The following is a 20514-nucleotide window of genomic DNA, read 5'->3' as shown; positions in this document are numbered from 1 at the left end:
CCTAGTTCCAGTTTGTCTCTCTCCTGTGGTTGTCTTCCAGGTTCCAGCTCCTGTCTCCAGACTTCTGCTATAGAGACCCGCACCAGCATTCCATCTGCGGTGTAGCCTGACTCTCCGATCCATTCTGGACTCACCTGTTTCCAGCTACAACAATCACCTGCTTCCAGCCCAGCTTCCAGCAGTGTATAGCTTCTCTTAAAGGGCCGGTGTCCTTTTCTGCAGTTTACCACTCTCCACCGGTATTATTATTTCACCGCTCTCAAACTCCAAACTTTATTATTATTTCACCGCTCTCAAACAATCACCTGCTTCCAGCCCAGCTTCCAGCAGTGTATAGCTTCTCTTAAAGGGCCGGTGTCCTTTTCTGCAGTTTACCACTCTCCACCGGTATTATTATTTCACCGCTCTCAAACTCCAAACTTCATTATTATTTCATCGCTCTCAAGTTCGTTTATTATTTAACTGGTTCCAGCCAGTATCCACTCCGTGCCAACAACAGTCTGGTTCCAGCCAGTATCCACAGCAGCCGTTTTACCTTCAGCAGCCCAGCCTTTCCTGGAACATCAGCTGGTACGATCCTGGGTTCTCTCCATTGCTACAGTCAGGCCTGGTAAGGACTTTCCAACTAGAAGATTATAAGAACTGTCTCACACTACCAGTGCCTGTGGCCCTTGCCACCCTGTAGTACCCAGGAATTGTATTTATCCTCTGTTGACTTTTATGTTTCCTTTTACTGCTGCTGTGTTACGGAGTTTGTCATAATAAACATCATTGACTTTTATCCTGGTTGTCGTGGTCACGCCTTCGGGCAGTTATTCTACATGTTACTTACATGTCTAGGGGTCTGATACAACCTCCCAGGTTCCGTTACATCTCAGCCCCTACAACTGAGGCTGCCTCCCGTCAGCTCAGGCCCTCAGTTGTGACAGTAAGCACTGACCTAATGAATCCAGCCGGAGACCAGGATCAAGCGGCCAGGCCGATGCAAGAACTGGCAGCCCGACTTGAACATCAGGAGGCTGCACAGGGCCACATCATCCGCTGTCTCCAGGATCTCTCTACACGGCTGGATGGGATTCAAACGACCCTCCGTGGACCTGGCACGTCCGGTGCGTCCACTACAGTAACACCAGCTGTAACCCCACCCACCTTACCCATTTCCAGTCCACATCTTCATCTTCCAACGCCAGCAAAATTTGATGGATCTCCAAGGTTCTGCAGGGGATTTCTCAATCAATGTGAAATCCACTTTGAGCTTCTACCTGGCAATTTCTTCAGTGACCGTACCAAAATTGCCTATATCATCTCCCTTCTCAGTGGCTCAGCCCTTGACTGGGCATCACCTTTATGGGAGAAGTCTGATCCCCTGCTATCCTCCTATACTGACTTTGTAGCTACATTCAGGCGCATCTTCGACGAGCCAGGCCGGATAACATCTGCTTCATCTGAGATTCTCCGTTTACGCCAGGGAACACGTACTGTGGGACAGTATCTTATACAGTTTAAAATCCTGGCATCCGAACTGGCATGGAACGACGAGGCCCTGTATGCTGCATTCTGGCATGGCTTATCAGAACGCATCAAGGATGAGTTAGCTACCAGAGACTTGCCCTCTAAGTTGGATGAGCTAATTTCTCTTTGCACGAAGGTTGATCTACGTTTCAGAGAGAGAGCAACCGAGCGAGGAAGATCATCTACTCCTAAATCTTCTGCTCCTCCTCCTCGTCAACCATCTCCATCCAAGGATGAGCCTATGCAAATTAGTCGTTCCCGTCTATCTCCCGCTGAGCGCCGAAGACGTCTCTCTGAGTCTCTCTGTCTCTACTGTGCAGCTCCGTCGCACACTATCAATGCCTGTCCCAAACGTCCGGGAAACTCCAGATCCTAGCTCGCCAAGGAGAGGGCCGGCTAGGAGTAATGATCTCCTCTCCATCTCCTCATGACTGTAACCTCCCAATGTCGCTCCAAATTGCTCAACGTTACAGGAACGTCATTGCCCTCCTTGATTCCGGAGCAGCTGGGAATTTCATAACCGAAGCTTATGTTAAACGGTGGTCCCTACCCACCGAGAGACTGTCCTCGTCCATCTCTTTGACTGCCGTGGATGGCAGCAAGATTTTTGACGCAGTCATTTCCTTAAGGACTCTTCCAGTTCGTCTGAGAGTGGGAGTTCTTCATTCTGAGTATATTTCTTTTTTAGTGATTCCAAGAGCCACACATCCAGTGGTTTTAGGCCTTCCATGGCTTCGTCTCCACAACCCATCAATTGACTGGACGACTACGCAAATACTGGCATGGGGTCCCTCCTGTGCTGAGACTTGTTTAGCCAAAGTTCTTCCTGTTTGTTCTTCCTTCCCCAGGTCATCTGATGTTCCGCCTCCTCCATATCAAGACTTCACGGACGTGTTCAGTAAAGCCTCTGCTGATATCCTTCCTCCTCATAGAGAATGGGACTGCCCAATCGACCTCATTCCAGGGAAGGTTCCACCGCGAGGCCGAACTTATCCGTTGTCTCTGCCTGAGACACACTCCATGGAAGAGTACATCAAAGAGAACCTGGCGAAGGGTTTCATCCGACCATCTTCTTCTCCAGCCGGCGCAGGCTTCTTCTTCGTTAAGAAGAAAGACGGTGGTCTGCGTCCGTGCATCGACTACAGAGGTCTGAACGACATTACCGTCAAGAACCGATACCCTTTACCCCTGATTACCGAGCTCTTTGATAGAGTTAGTGGTGCAACTATTTTCACAAAGCTGGACTTGAGGGGTGCCTACAATCTCATCCGAATCCGTGAGGGTGACGAGTGGAAGACCGCCTTTAACACCCGTGACAGACATTATGAGTACCTCGTCATGCCCTTCGGATTGAGCAACGCTCCAGCAGTCTTCCAGCACTTCGTGAATGAGATTTTCAGGGACATCTTGTACCGCCATGTCGTGGTTTATCTAGACGACATCCTCATCTTTGCTAATAATCTCGAAGAGCATCGTTTCTGGGTAAAAGAGGTTCTTTCCCGTCTCCGTGTCAATCACCTCTATTGTAAATTGGAGAAGTGTGTGTTTGAAGTTAAAACCATTCCGTTTCTAGGTTACATTGTGTCCGGTTCCGGACTAGAGATGGATCCTGAGAAACTCCAAGCAATCCAGAATTGGCCTATACCCTTAAGCCTCAAAGGGGTCCAGAGGTTCTTAGGGTTCGCCAATTATTATAGAAAATTTATACGAGACTTTTCCACCATCGTGGCGCCTATCACTGCATTAACCAAGAAAGGTGCTAATCCGTCCAAGTGGTCCGAGGAAGCTACACAGGCCTTTCACCTTCTGAAGCAACGGTTCATCTCTGCACCAGTTCTGAAACAGCCCGACACCGACTCTCCTTTTATCTTAGAGGTAGATGCCTCCTCTGTTGGAGTAGGAGCAGTGTTATCCCAGAGGGCCAAAGATGGACATCTACATCCTTGCAGTTTCTTCTCCCGGAAGTTCTCCCCAGCTGAGCGCAACTATGCCATTGGCGATCAGGAGTTGCTAGCCATCAAGCTCGCTCTGGAGGAGTGGAGATACCTGTTGGAGGGAGCTTCCCACTCAATCACCATACTTACCGACCACAAAAATCTTTTATATCTCAAAGGCGCACAATGTCTGAATCCTCGTCAGGCCAGATGGGCACTTTTCTTCTCTAGGTTTGACTTTAAACTCCAGTTCTGTCCGGGTTCTCAGAATCGTAAGGCCGATGCCCTTTCCCGCTCATGGGAGCAAGAAAATGAGTCCGAGTCTGCAGACAAGCATCCTATTATTAATCCGTTGGCATTCTCCACGGTAGGGATGGACTCTACGCTTCCACCAGGGAAAAGTTTTGTTAAGCCAGTTCTAAGGAAGAAGCTCATGCATTGGGCCCATGCTTCCCGTTTTGCTGGACATACAGGCATTCAGAAAACCCTTGAATTTATTTCTAGGTCCTACTGGTGGCCAACTCTGAAGAAGGACGTTATGGAATTTATTGCCTCCTGCCCAAAGTGTGCCCAACACAAAGTCTCCCGCCAGTCGCCTGCGGGGCAACTGGTTCCATTATCTGTTCCCCGTCGACCTTGGACCCATTTGTCGATGGACTTTGTTTCCGATCTACCTATCTGCAACAAGTTTAATACCATCTGGGTGGTAGTTGACCGGTTCACCAAGATGGCACATTTCATCCCTCTCACCGGTCTTCCGTCAGCTTCCAAGTTGGCTCAAGTGTTTATACAAGAGATCTTCCGACTTCACGGTCTTCCTGAAGAGATCATCTCGGATCGTGGAGTACAATTTGTAGCCAAATTTTGGCGAAGTTTGTGTCAAGCCCTCCAAGTCAAGTTAAAGTTTTCCACGGCTTACCATCCTCAGACCAATGGTCAAACCGAGAGGGTGAATCAGGACTTGGAGGCCTTCCTCCGTATATATGTGTCTTCCTCTCAAGATGACTGGGTTCAACTCCTTCCTTGGGCCGAGTTCAGCCACAACAATCAATACCATTCCTCATCTTCTTCTACACCATTCTTCATTAATTATGGATTCCACCCTAAAGTCCCAGAATTCCAACCGCTTCCCGCAACTCCTGTTCCAGCAGTGGATGTCACCTTGCGTCAGTTTTCAAATAACTGGAGGAACGTCCGCGCAGCCCTGCTTAAAGCCTCATTCAGGTATAAGAAGTTTGCCGATAGGAAGCGTAGAGCGGTTCCTGCTCTCAAGGTGAGTGATCGTGTGTGGCTGTCCACGAAGAATTTGAGGTTGAGAGTCCCCAGCATGAAATTTGCACCTCGCTACATCGGACCCTTCAAGATTGAACAAGTCATCAATCCTGTTGCCTACAGGTTACAGTTACCATCCTTCTTGAAAATACCCAGGACATTTCATGTTTCTTTGTTGAAACCGCTGATCCTGAATCGGTTTCATTCTGCACTTCCTCCAGCTCCCAAAGTTCAGACTCAACGGGGAGTCGAGTACGAGGTGGCCAAGATTTTGGACTCACGTTTCCGTTACGGTCAGTTACAATACCTCATTGACTGGAAGGGCTATGGTCCTGAAGAACGCTCTTGGACCAATGCCTCAGACGTCCATGCTCCTGCCTTGGTCCGAAATTTCCACGCAAAGTTTCCTTTAAAGCCTAAGAAGTGTCCTGGGGCCACTCCTAAAGGGGGGGGTGCTGTCACGATCCGGGTATCTGGACGCCATTACTTACCCTTCAGATGCCTCCTAAGGCTGGCTCAGCGTTCCAGGACCGGATCCCGCTGTTCCTGAGTTTCCACATGCAGAATGTCAGAGTGGTGATTTCATCAGCTGCGGCCTCCGCTGTGCCCGCGTGGTTAAATGTGCGCTTGTCAGTCTGGCGTCTCCTGTCTCCTGTGGCCGGCGTCGCCATTACTGTTTCAATTCTCACATGGATTACAAACCAAACTTCCCTCCAAGTGTCTGCATGGGCGCAGCCATCTTGGATTTTGTCATCTGATTATTTCCACCAATCTGCTGTCTGTATTGTTGATTTGCATAATTGCCTAGCCAACCCCTTCCTTGCTGCAGGTATAAGTATGCTGTGCCTGAGCAAGGAAGGCGTCAGTGCTTTGGTTGTCTAACCTAGTTCCAGTTTGTCTCTCTCCTGTGGTTGTCTTCCAGGTTCCAGCTCCTGTCTCCAGACTTCTGCTATAGAGACCCGCACCAGCATTCCATCTGCGGTGTAGCCTGACTCTCCGATCCATTCTGGACTCACCTGTTTCCAGCTACAACAATCACCTGCTTCCAGCCCAGCTTCCAGCAGTGTATAGCTTCTCTTAAAGGGCCGGTGTCCTTTTCTGCAGTTTACCACTCTCCACCGGTATTATTATTTCACCGCTCTCAAACTCCAAACTTTATTATTATTTCACCGCTCTCAAACAATCACCTGCTTCCAGCCCAGCTTCCAGCAGTGTATAGCTTCTCTTAAAGGGCCGGTGTCCTTTTCTGCAGTTTACCGCTCTCCACCGGTATTATTATTTCACCGCTCTCAAACTCCAAACTTCATTATTATTTCATCGCTCTCAAGTTCGTTTATTATTTAACTGGTTCCAGCCAGTATCCACTCCGTACCAACAAAAGTCTGGTTCCAGCCAGTATCCACAGCAGCCGTTTTACCTTCAGCAGCCCAGCCTTTCCTGGAACATCAGCTGGTACGATCCTGGGTTCTCTCCATTGCTACAGTCAGGCCTGGTAAGGACTTTCCAACTAGAAGATTATAAGAACTGTCTCACACTACCAGTGCCTGTGGCCCTTGCCACCCTGTAGTACCCAGGAATTGTATTTATCCTCTGTTGACTTTTATGTTTCCTTTTACTGCTGCTGTGTTACGGAGTTTGTCATAATAAACATCATTGACTTTTATCCTGGTTGTCGTGGTCACGCCTTCGGGCAGTTATTCTACATGTTACTTACATGTCTAGGGGTCTGATACAACCTCCCAGGTTCCGTTACATCTCAGCCCCTACAACTGAGGCTGCCTCCCGTCAGCTCAGGCCCTCAGTTGTGACAGTAAGCACTGACCTAATGAATCCAGCCGGAGACCAGGATCAAGCGGCCAGGCCGATGCAAGAACTGGCAGCCCGACTTGAACATCAGGAGGCTGCACAGGGCCACATCATCCGCTGTCTCCAGGATCTCTCTACACGGCTGGATGGGATTCAAACGACCCTCCGTGGACCTGGCACGTCCGGTGCGTCCACTACAGTAACACCAGCTGTAACCCCACCCACCTTACCCATTTCCAGTCCACATCTTCATCTTCCAACGCCAGCAAAATTTGATGGATCTCCAAGGTTCTGCAGGGGATTTCTCAATCAATGTGAAATCCACTTTGAGCTTCTACCTGGCAATTTCTTCAGTGACCGTACCAAAATTGCCTATATCATCTCCCTTCTCAGTGGCTCAGCCCTTGACTGGGCATCACCTTTATGGGAGAAGTCTGATCCCCTGCTATCCTCCTATACTGACTTTGTAGCTACATTCAGGCGCATCTTCGACGAGCCAGGCCGGATAACATCTGCTTCATCTGAGATTCTCCGTTTACGCCAGGGAACACGTACTGTGGGACAGTATCTTATACAGTTTAAAATCCTGGCATCCGAACTGGCATGGAACGACGAGGCCCTGTATGCTGCATTCTGGCATGGCTTATCAGAACGCATCAAGGATGAGTTAGCTACCAGAGACTTGCCCTCTAAGTTGGATGAGCTAATTTCTCTTTGCACGAAGGTTGATCTACGTTTCAGAGAGAGAGCAACCGAGCGAGGAAGATCATCTACTCCTAAATCTTCTGCTCCTCCTCCTCGTCAACCATCTCCATCCAAGGATGAGCCTATGCAAATTAGTCGTTCCCGTCTATCTCCCGCTGAGCGCCGAAGACGTCTCTCTGAGTCTCTCTGTCTCTACTGTGCAGCTCCGTCGCACACTATCAATGCCTGTCCCAAACGTCCGGGAAACTCCAGATCCTAGCTCGCCAAGGAGAGGGCCGGCTAGGAGTAATGATCTCCTCTCCATCTCCTCATGACTGTAACCTCCCAGTGTCGCTCCAAATTGCTCAACGTTACAGGAACGTCATTGCCCTCCTTGATTCCGGAGCAGCTGGGAATTTCATAACCGAAGCTTATGTTAAACGGTGGTCCCTACCCACCGAGAGACTGTCCTCGTCCATCTCTTTGACTGCCGTGGATGGCAGCAAGATTTTTGACGCAGTCATTTCCTTAAGGACTCTTCCAGTTCGTCTGAGAGTGGGAGTTCTTCATTCTGAGTATATTTCTTTTTTAGTGATTCCAAGAGCCACACATCCAGTGGTTTTAGGCCTTCCATGGCTTCGTCTCCACAACCCATCAATTGACTGGACGACTACGCAAATACTGGCATGGGGTCCCTCCTGTGCTGAGACTTGTTTAGCCAAAGTTCTTCCTGTTTGTTCTTCCTTCCCCAGGTCATCTGATGTTCCGCCTCCTCCATATCAAGACTTCACGGACGTGTTCAGTAAAGCCTCTGCTGATATCCTTCCTCCTCATAGAGAATGGGACTGCCCAATCGACCTCATTCCAGGGAAGGTTCCACCGCGAGGCCGAACTTATCCGTTGTCTCTGCCTGAGACACACTCCATGGAAGAGTACATCAAAGAGAACCTGGCGAAGGGTTTCATCCGACCATCTTCTTCTCCAGCCGGCGCAGGCTTCTTCTTCGTTAAGAAGAAAGACGGTGGTCTGCGTCCGTGCATCGACTACAGAGGTCTGAACGACATTACCGTCAAGAACCGATACCCTTTACCCCTGATTACCGAGCTCTTTGATAGAGTTAGTGGTGCAACTATTTTCACAAAGCTGGACTTGAGGGGTGCCTACAATCTCATCCGAATCCGTGAGGGTGACGAGTGGAAGACCGCCTTTAACACCCGTGATGGACATTATGAGTACCTCGTCATGCCCTTCGGATTGAGCAACGCTCCAGCAGTCTTCCAGCACTTCGTGAATGAGATTTTCAGGGACATCTTGTACCGCCATGTCGTGGTTTATCTAGACGACATCCTCATCTTTGCTAATAATCTCGAAGAGCATCGTTTCTGGGTAAAAGAGGTTCTTTCCCGTCTCCGTGTCAATCACCTCTATTGTAAATTGGAGAAGTGTGTGTTTGAAGTTAAAACCATTCCGTTTCTAGGTTACATTGTGTCCGGTTCCGGACTAGAGATGGATCCTGAGAAACTCCAAGCAATCCAGAATTGGCCTATACCCTTAAGCCTCAAAGGGGTCCAGAGGTTCTTAGGGTTCGCCAATTATTATAGAAAATTTATACGAGACTTTTCCACCATCGTGGCGCCTACCACTGCATTAACCAAGAAAGGTGCTAATCCGTCCAAGTGGTCCGAGGAAGCTAGACAGGCCTTTCACCTTCTGAAGCAACGGTTCATCTCTGCACCAGTTCTGAAACAGCCTGACACCGACTCTCCTTTTATCTTAGAGGTAGATGCCTCCTCTGTTGGAGTAGGAGCAGTGTTATCCCAGAGGGCCAAAGATGGACATCTACATCCTTGCAGTTTCTTCTCCCGGAAGTTCTCCCCAGCTGAGCGCAACTATGCCATTGGCGATCAGGAGTTGCTAGCCATCAAGCTCGCTCTGGAGGAGTGGAGATACCTGTTGGAGGGAGCTTCCCACTCAATCACCATACTTACCGACCACAAAAATCTTTTATATCTCAAAGGCGCACAATGTCTGAATCCTCGTCAGGCCAGATGGGCACTTTTCTTCTCTAGGTTTGACTTTAAACTCCAGTTCTGTCCGGGTTCTCAGAATCGTAAGGCCGATGCCCTTTCCCGCTCATGGGAGCAAGAAAATGAGTCCGAGTCTGCAGACAAGCATCCTATTATTAATCCGTTGGCATTCTCCACGGTAGGGATGGACTCTACGCTTCCACCAGGGAAAAGTTTTGTTAAGCCAGTTCTAAGGAAGAAGCTCATGCATTGGGCCCATGCTTCCCGTTTTGCTGGACATACAGGCATTCAGAAAACCCTTGAATTTATTTCTAGGTCCTACTGGTGGCCAACTCTGAAGAAGGACGTTATGGAATTTATTGCCTCCTGCCCAAAGTGTGCCCAACACAAAGTCTCCCGCCAGTCGCCTGCGGGGCAACTGGTTCCATTATCTGTTCCCCGTCGACCTTGGACCCATTTGTCGATGGACTTTGTTTCCGATCTACCTATCTGCAACAAGTTTAATACCATCTGGGTGGTAGTTGACCGGTTCACCAAGATGGCACATTTCATCCCTCTCACCGGTCTTCCGTCAGCTTCCAAGTTGGCTCAAGTGTTTATACAAGAGATCTTCCGACTTCACGGTCTTCCTGAAGAGATCATCTCGGATCGTGGAGTACAATTTGTAGCCAAATTTTGGCGAAGTTTGTGTCAAGCCCTCCAAGTCAAGTTAAAGTTTTCCACGGCTTACCATCCTCAGACCAATGGTCAAACCGAGAGGGTGAATCAGGACTTGGAGGCCTTCCTCCGTATATATGTGTCTTCCTCTCAAGATGACTGGGTTCAACTCCTTCCTTGGGCCGAGTTCAGCCACAACAATCAATACCATTCCTCATCTTCTTCTACACCATTCTTCATTAATTATGGATTCCACCCTAAAGTCCCAGAATTCCAACCGCTTCCCGCAACTCCTGTTCCAGCAGTGGATGTCACCTTGCGTCAGTTTTCAAATAACTGGAGGAACGTCCGCGCAGCCCTGCTTAAAGCCTCATTCAGGTATAAGAAGTTTGCCGATAGGAAGCGTAGAGCGGTTCCTGCTCTCAAGGTGGGTGATCGTGTGTGGCTGTCCACGAAGAATTTGAGGTTGAGAGTCCCCAGCATGAAATTTGCACCTCGCTACATCGGACCCTTCAAGATTGAACAAGTCATCAATCCTGTTGCCTACAGGTTACAGTTACCATCCTTCTTGAAAATACCCAGGACATTTCATGTTTCTTTGTTGAAACCGCTGATCCTGAATCGGTTTCATTCCGCACTTCCTCCAGCTCCCAAAGTTCAGACTCAACGGGGAGTCGAGTACGAGGTGGCCAAGATTTTGGACTCACGTTTCCGTTACGGTCAGTTACAATACCTCATTGACTGGAAGGGCTATGGTCCTGAAGAACGCTCTTGGACCAATGCCTCAGACGTCCATGCTCCTGCCTTGGTCCGAAATTTCCACGCAAAGTTTCCTTTAAAGCCTAAGAAGTGTCCTGGGGCCACTCCTAAAGGGGGGGGTGCTGTCACGATCCGGGTATCTGGACGCCATTACTTACCCTTCAGATGCCTCCTAAGGCTGGCTCAGCGTTCCAGGACCGGATCCCGCTGTTCCTGAGTTTCCACATGCAGAATGTCAGAGTGGTGATTTCATCAGCCGCGGCCTCCGCTGTGCCCGCGTGGTTAAATGTGCGCTTGTCAGTCTGGCGTCTCCTGTCTCCTGTGGCCGGCGTCGCCATTACTGTTTCAATTCTCACATGGATTACAAACCAAACTTCCCTCCAAGTGTCTGCATGGGCGCAGCCATCTTGGATTTTGTCATCTGATTATTTCCACCAATCTGCTGTCTGTATTGTTGATTTGCATAATTGCCTAGCCAACCCCTTCCTTGCTGCAGGTATAAGTATGCTGTGCCTGAGCAAGGAAGGCGTCAGTGCTTTGGTTGTCTAACCTAGTTCCAGTTTGTCTCTCTCCTGTGGTTGTCTTCCAGGTTCCAGCTCCTGTCTCCAGACTTCTGCTATAGAGACCCGCACCAGCATTCCATCTGCGGTGTAGCCTGACTCTCCGATCCATTCTGGACTCACCTGTTTCCAGCTACAACAATCACCTGCTTCCAGCCCAGCTTCCAGCAGTGTATAGCTTCTCTTAAAGGGCCGGTGTCCTTTTCTGCAGTTTACCACTCTCCACCGGTATTATTATTTCACCGCTCTCAAACTCCAAACTTTATTATTATTTCACCGCTCTCAAACAATCACCTGCTTCCAGCCCAGCTTCCAGCAGTGTATAGCTTCTCTTAAAGGGCCGGTGTCCTTTTCTGCAGTTTACCACTCTCCACCGGTATTATTATTTCACCGCTCTCAAACTCCAAACTTCATTATTATTTCATCGCTCTCAAGTTCGTTTATTATTTAACTGGTTCCAGCCAGTATCCACTCCGTACCAACAACAGTCTGGTTCCAGCCAGTATCCACAGCAGCCATTTTACCTTCAGCAGCCCAGCCTTTCCTGGAACATCAGCTGGTACGATCCTGGGTTCTCTCCATTGCTACAGTCAGGCCTGGTAAGGACTTTCCAACTAGAAGATTATAAGAACTGTCTCACACTACCAGTGCCTGTGGCCCTTGCCACCCTGTAGTACCCAGGAATTGTATTTATCCTCTGTTGACTTTTATGTTTCCTTTTACTGCTGCTGTGTTACGGAGTTTGTCATAATAAACATCATTGACTTTTATCCTGGTTGTCGTGGTCACGCCTTCGGGCAGTTATTCTACATGTTACTTACATGTCTAGGGGTCTGATACAACCTCCCAGGTTCCGTTACATCTCAGCCCCTACAACTGAGGCTGCCTCCCGTCAGCTCAGGCCCTCAGTTGTGACAGGTAGCATATGTAAAATCAATGAAGGGTGTGACAGAGTGGTTAGACTCACACTGTATTGTCTACATAAATGCAGCACAAAATGAGGGTATGGTTTGTAGTGTTTGTAGTGTTTGTGTAATTAAGATGGTATTTGTCAGGTATTTTAGATGCATGTAACATGATTTTTTGCCTGAATTTGTGCCTCTAAAAATAGTTCACTGTCAAGATTAACACCTATACCATGTGGTATATTCAATTGCTGTCAAAACTGCTGTCTTGTCTGAAATACGGCAGTTTTCTACTTTTTCAGGTCGGAAGGGGTTTGACCTATTCAATCCCCGGCTTTTTTATCCAATAAGTCGGATGGCGATTCACAACCAGAATATCGACATTGTGTTATTAAATGGTTCTAGGTGTTAACAACTTTGTATATAATGTCGACATGTCCAAAATGTTGACATGTTCAACATGAACATTATGAACATATCAGTTGTCCCTTAAAGAGGTGCTGACCTTCTCATAAAAAATGGAAGATTAAGACAAAAACTATGGGCAGCGCTGATTGTCCATACACATTAATTTATTACAATATTTTTATAAGAAAAAAAACGTAAGCATCATAAAAAAACACTTGAAGATATATGCAGCTATCAACCAATAATATTATGGTGTATATTTTTGCTGTGACTATTAATATCCAAGTGAAAATGTCCACAGAGATAGTTAACTTGTGACCTCCTTCTGATTCTGCGCCTTAATCAGAGGTGAACAGGGCGGTGATGTTGATGTCTTTAGTTTCTGCATGCGTCCCGATGGTTACCACTGGGGGGCACAAAATCAATTTGAGAGACAGGTCATTTCAGTGGGCCTTGCTGGGAGGTTATAGAGGGCTGGCTAGACAGACGCGGGGTTGGCTAGACAGATGTGGGCGTGTTGCAGCCAGTGACTGCGTCTTTTGTTGCAGTTGCATTGGCACCGGCAACCATGTTCTGTCTGACATTCTGCATATCCATAGGACTGGTGCAATGTCTGATGTGCTACATTTATGCAAAGTGCCGGATTAGCAATGCAAAGTGGGCCTCTCAGTAGGAAGTCAATGAAGCTGCAGCATTAGCATAAAGACGCATTCATAGGAGGCTGCGGGTGGGGGATCGAAAGCTTTTTCTCACGCTATCTTGCCTTCATGGGCTAAAATGAGTTTATACATTCTGAAGATTGTTTAAACTAAATAAATAAATAAATAATAAACTAACTTGGAGAAACTCTGAAAAGCTTTGCTTTTCAGTGTTTAGTACTGTACGTATTGATAATAAGGGGAACTGCGATCTGTGAAATCTCCTGCATTATCATACCACCCAACATGACCCATTCTAGGAGGGACATAATGCTCAGCTCATAGACTTCCCTCTTAATTCCTAAATGGTGTTACCCGTTTTGAACAGGTTAATTGATAAGAAAGGTGTTTCAGCACAGGTGAGGGCAATCATACAACAAGAGGGAATTCCAAGAGGAGAGCATTCTGTCCCTCCTGGAGAGGGTCGTCTTGGGATGTATGCATTATGCTATTAGTACATAGCCACAAACTATACATTATGCAGCTTCTACATAATTTTATGGAAAAAAAAGATTGATACATGGCCCCTAATATAAAAAAATCAAATAATAATTTCTCAGTATCTAGCACAAAATGCATAGCTTTTCGATTCTTGCTAAATTGAGCCACGTTGTAGTCCCGATAGGGGACTGCAGTAAAAGGCACAAGAGACAGATGGGTAAATGTATTACCCGTCGTTATGGGGTAGAAGTGGTATCAGCGCACGATATGTGTGCTATACCGCTTTTCCCCCATGTATGATAGCAGTGGTGCCGGCTCATTGACAGGGGTGCTATGCACTCGTCATTATCGGCACTGCTATCTGCAGACAAGATGTTCTTACATCTTGCCGATGTCCCTTCCTGCTTCGCATTGGTAGTGAGGCAAGCAGGAAGTGTTGTAGTGGCACAATACGTGCCGCTATAATTCATTTACCCAAGAGAGAATTGTGATTACTCTGCAGTAGACCTCTTGATAAATAGCAGCAAGCAGTAATAACCCTTTGGCAAAAAAAGGGTGTTTTCAATTCATTCACTGCTTAAACCCCTTATCCCTGCAGACAGGTGACTTTATTTAGGTTGTAGGTGAAATGTCTACACTTATGGCTTAACCCAGTGGTTCTCAAACTGTGTGCCGTGACACCCTGGGGTGCCTGAGGACACTTGCTGGGGTGCCCTGGGTTGCTGGTCCAGGACCAACTAAAATTATTTGTGGTCAATGTAATGGGCAAAACCAGCGCTGATGGCTGTCATTCATAAAATATGTGGACAAACAGATGCAAAATAATTGAACTAAGGATGGCATCTATACACTATTTACATAATTTAATATTTATTTCTAAAAAAAAAAACTTTTGGCCTAGTGGTGCCGTGAAATAAATTCTGATAATCTAGGGTTCGTGATTCAAAAAAGTTTGAGAACCACTAACTTAACCTGTATTCCTGCAAATTTGCTATGGCTCAAGCACGAACAGGTGACAATAGTCCAAAGGTAAAATGACAGATCATCTGATCAGCACACAATCAGAAACAGCAGGTAGGACTTCTGAATGTAAAAATGCCATACACAATAGCATTGGTTTTCTTGAAGAATCAGTTGATAGTTATTCAAAGGTGAATAATGACATTTAATTATAGATTTTTTTTCACCAGCTGAAATCTTAAGACTGTACTACATATTCTTTTGTTGTAACTTGTAGCCTATTTTAAACACAGTGAATCAATAAAATGACACAATCTTCTAGATTATGTGTATGGTCATGGTGGGAGGGTAGACTATCCTCCTCCCTTTTCCCTTTTTGTACAGCTCCTCCTCATCCCATACACCCTCTGCTCTGCTCACGGGAAGTAAGTGGGTATTAGGCGGTGAGAAGTGACAGGTACGTTCCCAGTTTTTTTTACATGTATAATAACGTGGGTGCAGTTTGTAGGGGCACAGCCGCCTGGTAGGAGGGTCTCACAGTGCAGTCACCCTCTCTATCTGAGTTGCAATGTGCGCCCGCGGTGATAGCTCCACTCTAGCTTTCCGAGCAACTTCCTGTTCCTTATAACCTTGACTCTGGGCTGGGAAAGTCCTGTCGCACAGATCACATTGCATGGAGATCGCGCATTGCTGACGCTCCTTCCTCGGTTCCACAGTTAATAAATAGCACGTTACAAGAACAATAAGGTGTTACCAGGTATTCACCCTATCATTGATACTACGATCAGTCACTTAAAACGTAGCTGAGCAGCGTCGCTCCCAGATGAAGGCTATACAGTATTTATGTAGGGCAGTGTCTATGGTCGTGCTATGGGGCTGTAATCTGTGTACCACACATTCAACAAGCGTGTGACTGCGCCATGGAGGAATCCTGCTATCACTATTGTACAGGATCCGGACAGAGGTCAGGGTAACAGGTGCCCGGGGTTGTTTAGTCCTGCTGCTTAAAGTTATAACCTTTTGCTGTTCTGGAATATCAAATTAAACAGTTCGAACCATTTATAAAGTTATCTGCCTGATCTGATGTGCGAGTCATTGGCCAGGGCTCCTCTCTTCCATATGTACGTCTGGGTGTCTGCCAAAAGCACATGTCTGTGCACACCAACCTCCCCTGGCTGTCCGTACCGCCCATATAGTAAATGACCTCAGTTACTGTGTGTAAGGAGGTGGTTAGAGTGTGTGTGTGTCTGTGAATATAGTTTTGCAGGACAGTACAAATTAGATTGTAATTTAGCAGAGCAAGATTATTGCTGGTGCAGTCTAAAAAACAAAAAAATAACATGTTGTCCTGGAAGCACATCACAGGGAATGCACACCATTCTATGGTACTGTATAAATCAAAGTAGCTCACACAGATGTATTAAGCCTGGAGAAGTGATAAAGCAGTGATAGGTGGAAGGTGATAACGCACCAGCCAATCATTACAGTTTGAAAAATGACAGGAGCTGATTGGCTGGTGTGTTATCGCCTTACACTTATCACTGCTTTATCACTTCTCCAGGCTTAATACATCTGCCACACAGTGTCATACTGCAAATAGAAGAAATGTCTGAAAGCAAGTACAGTACAAAGTACATGTATGAGAGCAAGTACAAAGGAGAAGAACCATTTCGCAGAAGGGCTTGAATGTTACATCACCTACAGCTGGCAGAGCTCAGCTTTCACCCTGTAGTATAATGAGACACATTGAGCACCTCCCAGTCATATTTCTGCTGAGAAGTTGATTTTTGACATGAGTGATGTTTCCACAAACGCTGTCCCCTTTCTCTCATTATTGCGGCAATAAGTGAAACCATAGTGGGCAGTATTTTGGGATAAAAACTCGTGTTCACCTTTGTTGTTGTAAGCGCATTTAAATGTGTACTCTTAACATACTAATGTAATTGTATTGTGTATATGTAATTAGGTAATTTTCTAGTGAAGGGTTTTTTTTTTGCAAAGAAGCAAAACGAGGACTGTTTTAGTGTCTCTCTGGGGCACACTTTATATGAATTAACTTGTTAATGAAAATGGAATATTTGTGAATATGAAGATAAAACGTAACTTTTATTAGATATCAGACAAAAAAGACAAATTACACAAATAATGCTGTATATATCAGCAGAGTGATTAAAAAAGTATTAAATGATGATATGACGATATGTGACTCACTTGGTATGAAGTAGGTGGCAGATGGTTTGTGTGCACACCCACTAGGATTAAGCGAGTATTGATATTTGAAATTAATCAGAGCGAAAATTTGGTAAATCTTGTTTTCTCTATTGGTTTATGAATTTTTTATACGTGAGTATATTCATATGAGAGAAACAAGAAAAACCGGCTATAACGACTCCGGACTCCTTCTAGAAAGGTAAACATAGGTAAAATACTGCAATAGGAAATTGTGGTGGAAAATACTGGTGAATAGAGGGTATATACACGGAAGGTGTGTTCCTTGATACTACAGTACCCAGTATTCCCAGAGGGTCACCCTTTCTGGTACTGACCAGGCCCAATGCTGCTTGGCTTCCAAGATCAGACGAGATCGGGCATGTCCAGCATGGTATGACTGTAGATAGTCAAGTAGATACCTATCTGCGTATGGAAAAAACAGTTGCTTAATAGGTTTGAGCCGACTATCTACAGTCATACCATGCTGGACATGCCCGATCTCGCTATTACTTTTTCAGGAGAGGAGTCAGAGTCTCTAGTCCCCGTCCCCCCCTTGGAGGAAGGTGAGTTAGATCCTGAGTGGGAGGATACCTCTGCTTGGGAAGAAGAGTTATCTACTAGCTCAGGTGTCAGATTATTAATAGAGGCCATACGTCACACTTTTAATCTTCAAGATATGACAGTGGCAGAGATTTCAACAGACAGAAAAGACAACTAGCTGTGTTCCCTTCCTATACACATTTTGCAGAAGAAGACACAAAATTCTGGGAGTCAGCCCCAAAGGTGGATGCTCCTAATACTCATTTAGCGAAGGCTACAGTTATCCCTTCAGTAACCCTGAAGGATCCACGGATAGGAAAATAGAGGCGATCCTAAAGTCCATATTCGCCTTATCAGGTATTTCTTTGCGTTCGATCCTAGCTGAAGCTTGGGTCCTTAAAGCAGTGGACGTCTAGTTAGCACGAGTTGTGTCTGGCATACAATCTGACGATCTATCGGAGGCTATTCAACTAGCAGAATACATTTCTGAGGCTCTCACTTATGTTGGTGAAGCCTTATTGGACTCGGCCTCACTACAGTCACGTGTGTCCGCTTTAGCAGTTACAGCAAGACGTTCACCTGGCTTCAGGTTTGGAATGCTGACTTCGACTCCAAACAGACGTTGACTGCCGTTCCCTTTGAGGGAGATTTTTTTTGGTGCGGATCTTACAAAAATGATCTCTAATACCACGGGTGGCAAGAGCCGTTTCTTCCAGTTGCTACTCAAAAGCCGAAACCAACTAAGTTTCGGTCCTTTCGTACTCAAGGCAGGAGAAGTTTCCAGTCCTTTTGAGCCTATTCAAGATTTCCATGCAGAGGAGTGTTCCGAGGTAGAGCATCCCAGGTACCTCATAGAACAGTGGCTAAGCCTGCCGACAAGCCTACCGCATGACGGGAGGTCTCAGGAGGGATCGTTGGTGATTGGAGCTCAGTTGCTACAGTTCAAGGAAGTGTGGCTTCTGTCGAAACCGGATTGATGGGTGACGGCAGTCATAACCCGATGATATATTTTGGATCTCGAGGAACCTGTCCCAGACCGTTTTTTCATCACTCCTCTCCAATGCGATCCCTCCAGACGACAAGCACTGATTCAGGCAGCTTCCATGCTTCTACAAAATAGAGTAATTCTTCCAGTTCCCAAACTACAACAGGGTCAAGGATTTTACTCGAGTCTTTTTCTCGTAAACAAACCGGATGGTTCGTTTCGACCCATCTTAAATCTAAAGTGCCTGAATCCGTATCTCTCTGTCCAGAAATTCAAAACGGAATCGATTCGTTCAATCATCGCTGCCATGGAACCGGAGGAATATTTGGCATCTATAGACATAAAAGACGCATACCTCCATGTTCCTATTTGGACAGGTCATCAACATCTTTTGAGATTTGCAATTGGCCCTTGGCATTTTCAGTTTCAAGCTCTTCCGTTCGGCCTCTCCACGGCCCCTCAGGTATTTACCAAATCATGGCCCATGTAGTGGCGTTTCTCAGGTGTCAGGGAGTCAATATTACTCCTTACCTGGATGATTTTGTTGCTGAAGGCTCCATCACAGACACTGCTTCACCAACACCTACAGCTCACAACAGCCACCCTACAGTCATTCGGGTGGATAGTGAATTTCCAAATATCTTCGCTACTTCCCTCTCAGAAGGTCTTTCTTCCTAGGTCTTCTATTCAACACAAAGTCAGAAGGGTTTTCTATCTCAGGTCAAAGTTCAGGATTTGCAATCCAGGGTCTGCTCTCTGTTACAATTGCCAAGGGTCTCTGTTCTCAGATGTATGCAAGTGTTGGGCAAGATGGTAGCGACCTTCGATCCTGGGCTGTTGGAATCAAACAGGACCACATCTGGACCTGCAATTGTGTCGGCTGTCGATTCAGACTCGACAGTCTCTCCTTTGGTGGCTTCACAGTCCCAATCTGACCAAAGGAACGCAGTTCACGGTTTGGTCTTGGAGGATGGTAACCACGGACGCCAACCTCATGGGTTGGGGGGGGGGGCGGTGTTTCCATCTCAGCACTTCCAGGGACTCTGGAACAGTCAAGAATCAAAGTTACCAATCAACATCTTGGAGTTAAGAGCAATCCAGTATCCTCTGCTTCACATTCAAACCAGCGTCCGGGGTCATCCGGTGCGGATTCAATCAGACAACGCCACAGCCAGTGGCTTACATAAACAAATAGGGCGGTACTTGCAGCTGGAGAGCCATGAAGGAGGTCACCCATGTTCTGCAGTGGGCGGAGCATTGGGTTCCGACCATCTCCGCAGTTCACATTCCAGGAGTGGAAAACTGGTAGGCAGATTTCTTATGCCGTCACACGGTCCATCCGGGAGAATGGGAGCTTCATAAAGAAGTCTTTCTCACCCTAGTGTCTCTGTGGAGAACGCCCGACATCGACCTCATGGCGTCTCGTTTCAAGCTACCTCGGTACGGCTCCCGGACTCAGCGATGCATTGACAGCTCCATGGCACTTTCAACTGGGATATGTGTTTCCGCCACTTCCTTTGATACCACACCTACTGTAACACATCCAGAGAGGAGGTCTCCCGGTCATTGGTGTCTCCGGACTGGCCTCGTCGTCAGTGGTTCACTCTCCTCCGCAGCATGGTGACCAGGGAACCATTCCGTCTACCTCTGCGACCTGATCTTCTTCTACAAGAGCATTGTTGCCACCACGATTTAAATCGTCTGGCTTTGATGGCATGGTTCTTGAACCTAGCATTCTAAGAGCAAAAGGTTTATCTCAACCAGTGGTGAGGACTATGATTCAGCCTAGAAAACCAGTCCCTTCTCGAATTTATCACAGAGTATGGCGTATCTACATTGCTTGGTGTGAAAGGCGTGGGTTGTCGCCGGACCTTTCGCTTACCTCGCCTGTTGTCTTTCCTTCCAGATGGTTTGTCTAAAGGACTTCGTCTTTCTTCTCTTAAAGGACAAGTTTCGGCCTTGTCTGTTCTTTTTCAGAAAAGATTGGCTCTCATTCTAGAGGTCCAGACGTTCCTTCAAGGGGTGCTCAGGATTCAATCTCTGTTTAAATTTGGTCTTGCTGGCGCTCCAGAAACCTCGGTTTGAACCATTGGAGAGTGTAGAATTGTGGTTTCTTTCCCTGAAGGTGGTTTTCTTTTGCCCATTGCTTCGGCCA

The 20514-nt window shown here is 46.8% G+C and overlaps 1 protein-coding gene and 1 pseudogene across 3 annotated transcripts in view; one reads left to right on the top strand and one right to left on the bottom strand.

Moving 5' to 3' along the window:
• The first annotated feature begins 14973 nt into the window (after positions 1-14973).
• Positions 14974-20514, top strand: part of MGST3 (microsomal glutathione S-transferase 3) — a 50511-nt gene continuing 44970 nt past the window's right edge. The window contains exon 1 of one of the 3 annotated variants that reach the window (XM_063940260.1): positions 14974-15080. Coding sequence is in view for 1 of the 3 variants with exons in the window: in XM_063940259.1 (XP_063796329.1) it covers positions 15544-15587 (44 nt within the window). In the remaining 2 variants the exon portion in view is untranslated. Of the gene's footprint in view, positions 15081-15274; positions 15381-15416; positions 15588-20514 lie in introns of those variants that run through there. The other 2 variants (XM_063940261.1, XM_063940259.1) reach the window with 2 other exon arrangements.
• LOC134961143 (5S ribosomal RNA) lies at positions 17121-17239 on the bottom strand (annotated as a pseudogene).

Source organism: Pseudophryne corroboree, chromosome 9, assembly GCF_028390025.1.
Source record: "Pseudophryne corroboree isolate aPseCor3 chromosome 9, aPseCor3.hap2, whole genome shotgun sequence".
Lineage (NCBI taxonomy): Eukaryota > Metazoa > Chordata > Amphibia > Anura > Myobatrachidae > Pseudophryne > Pseudophryne corroboree.
Note: the sequence above shows the minus strand (reverse complement) of the source record. Positions and strands in the feature narration are given on the sequence as shown.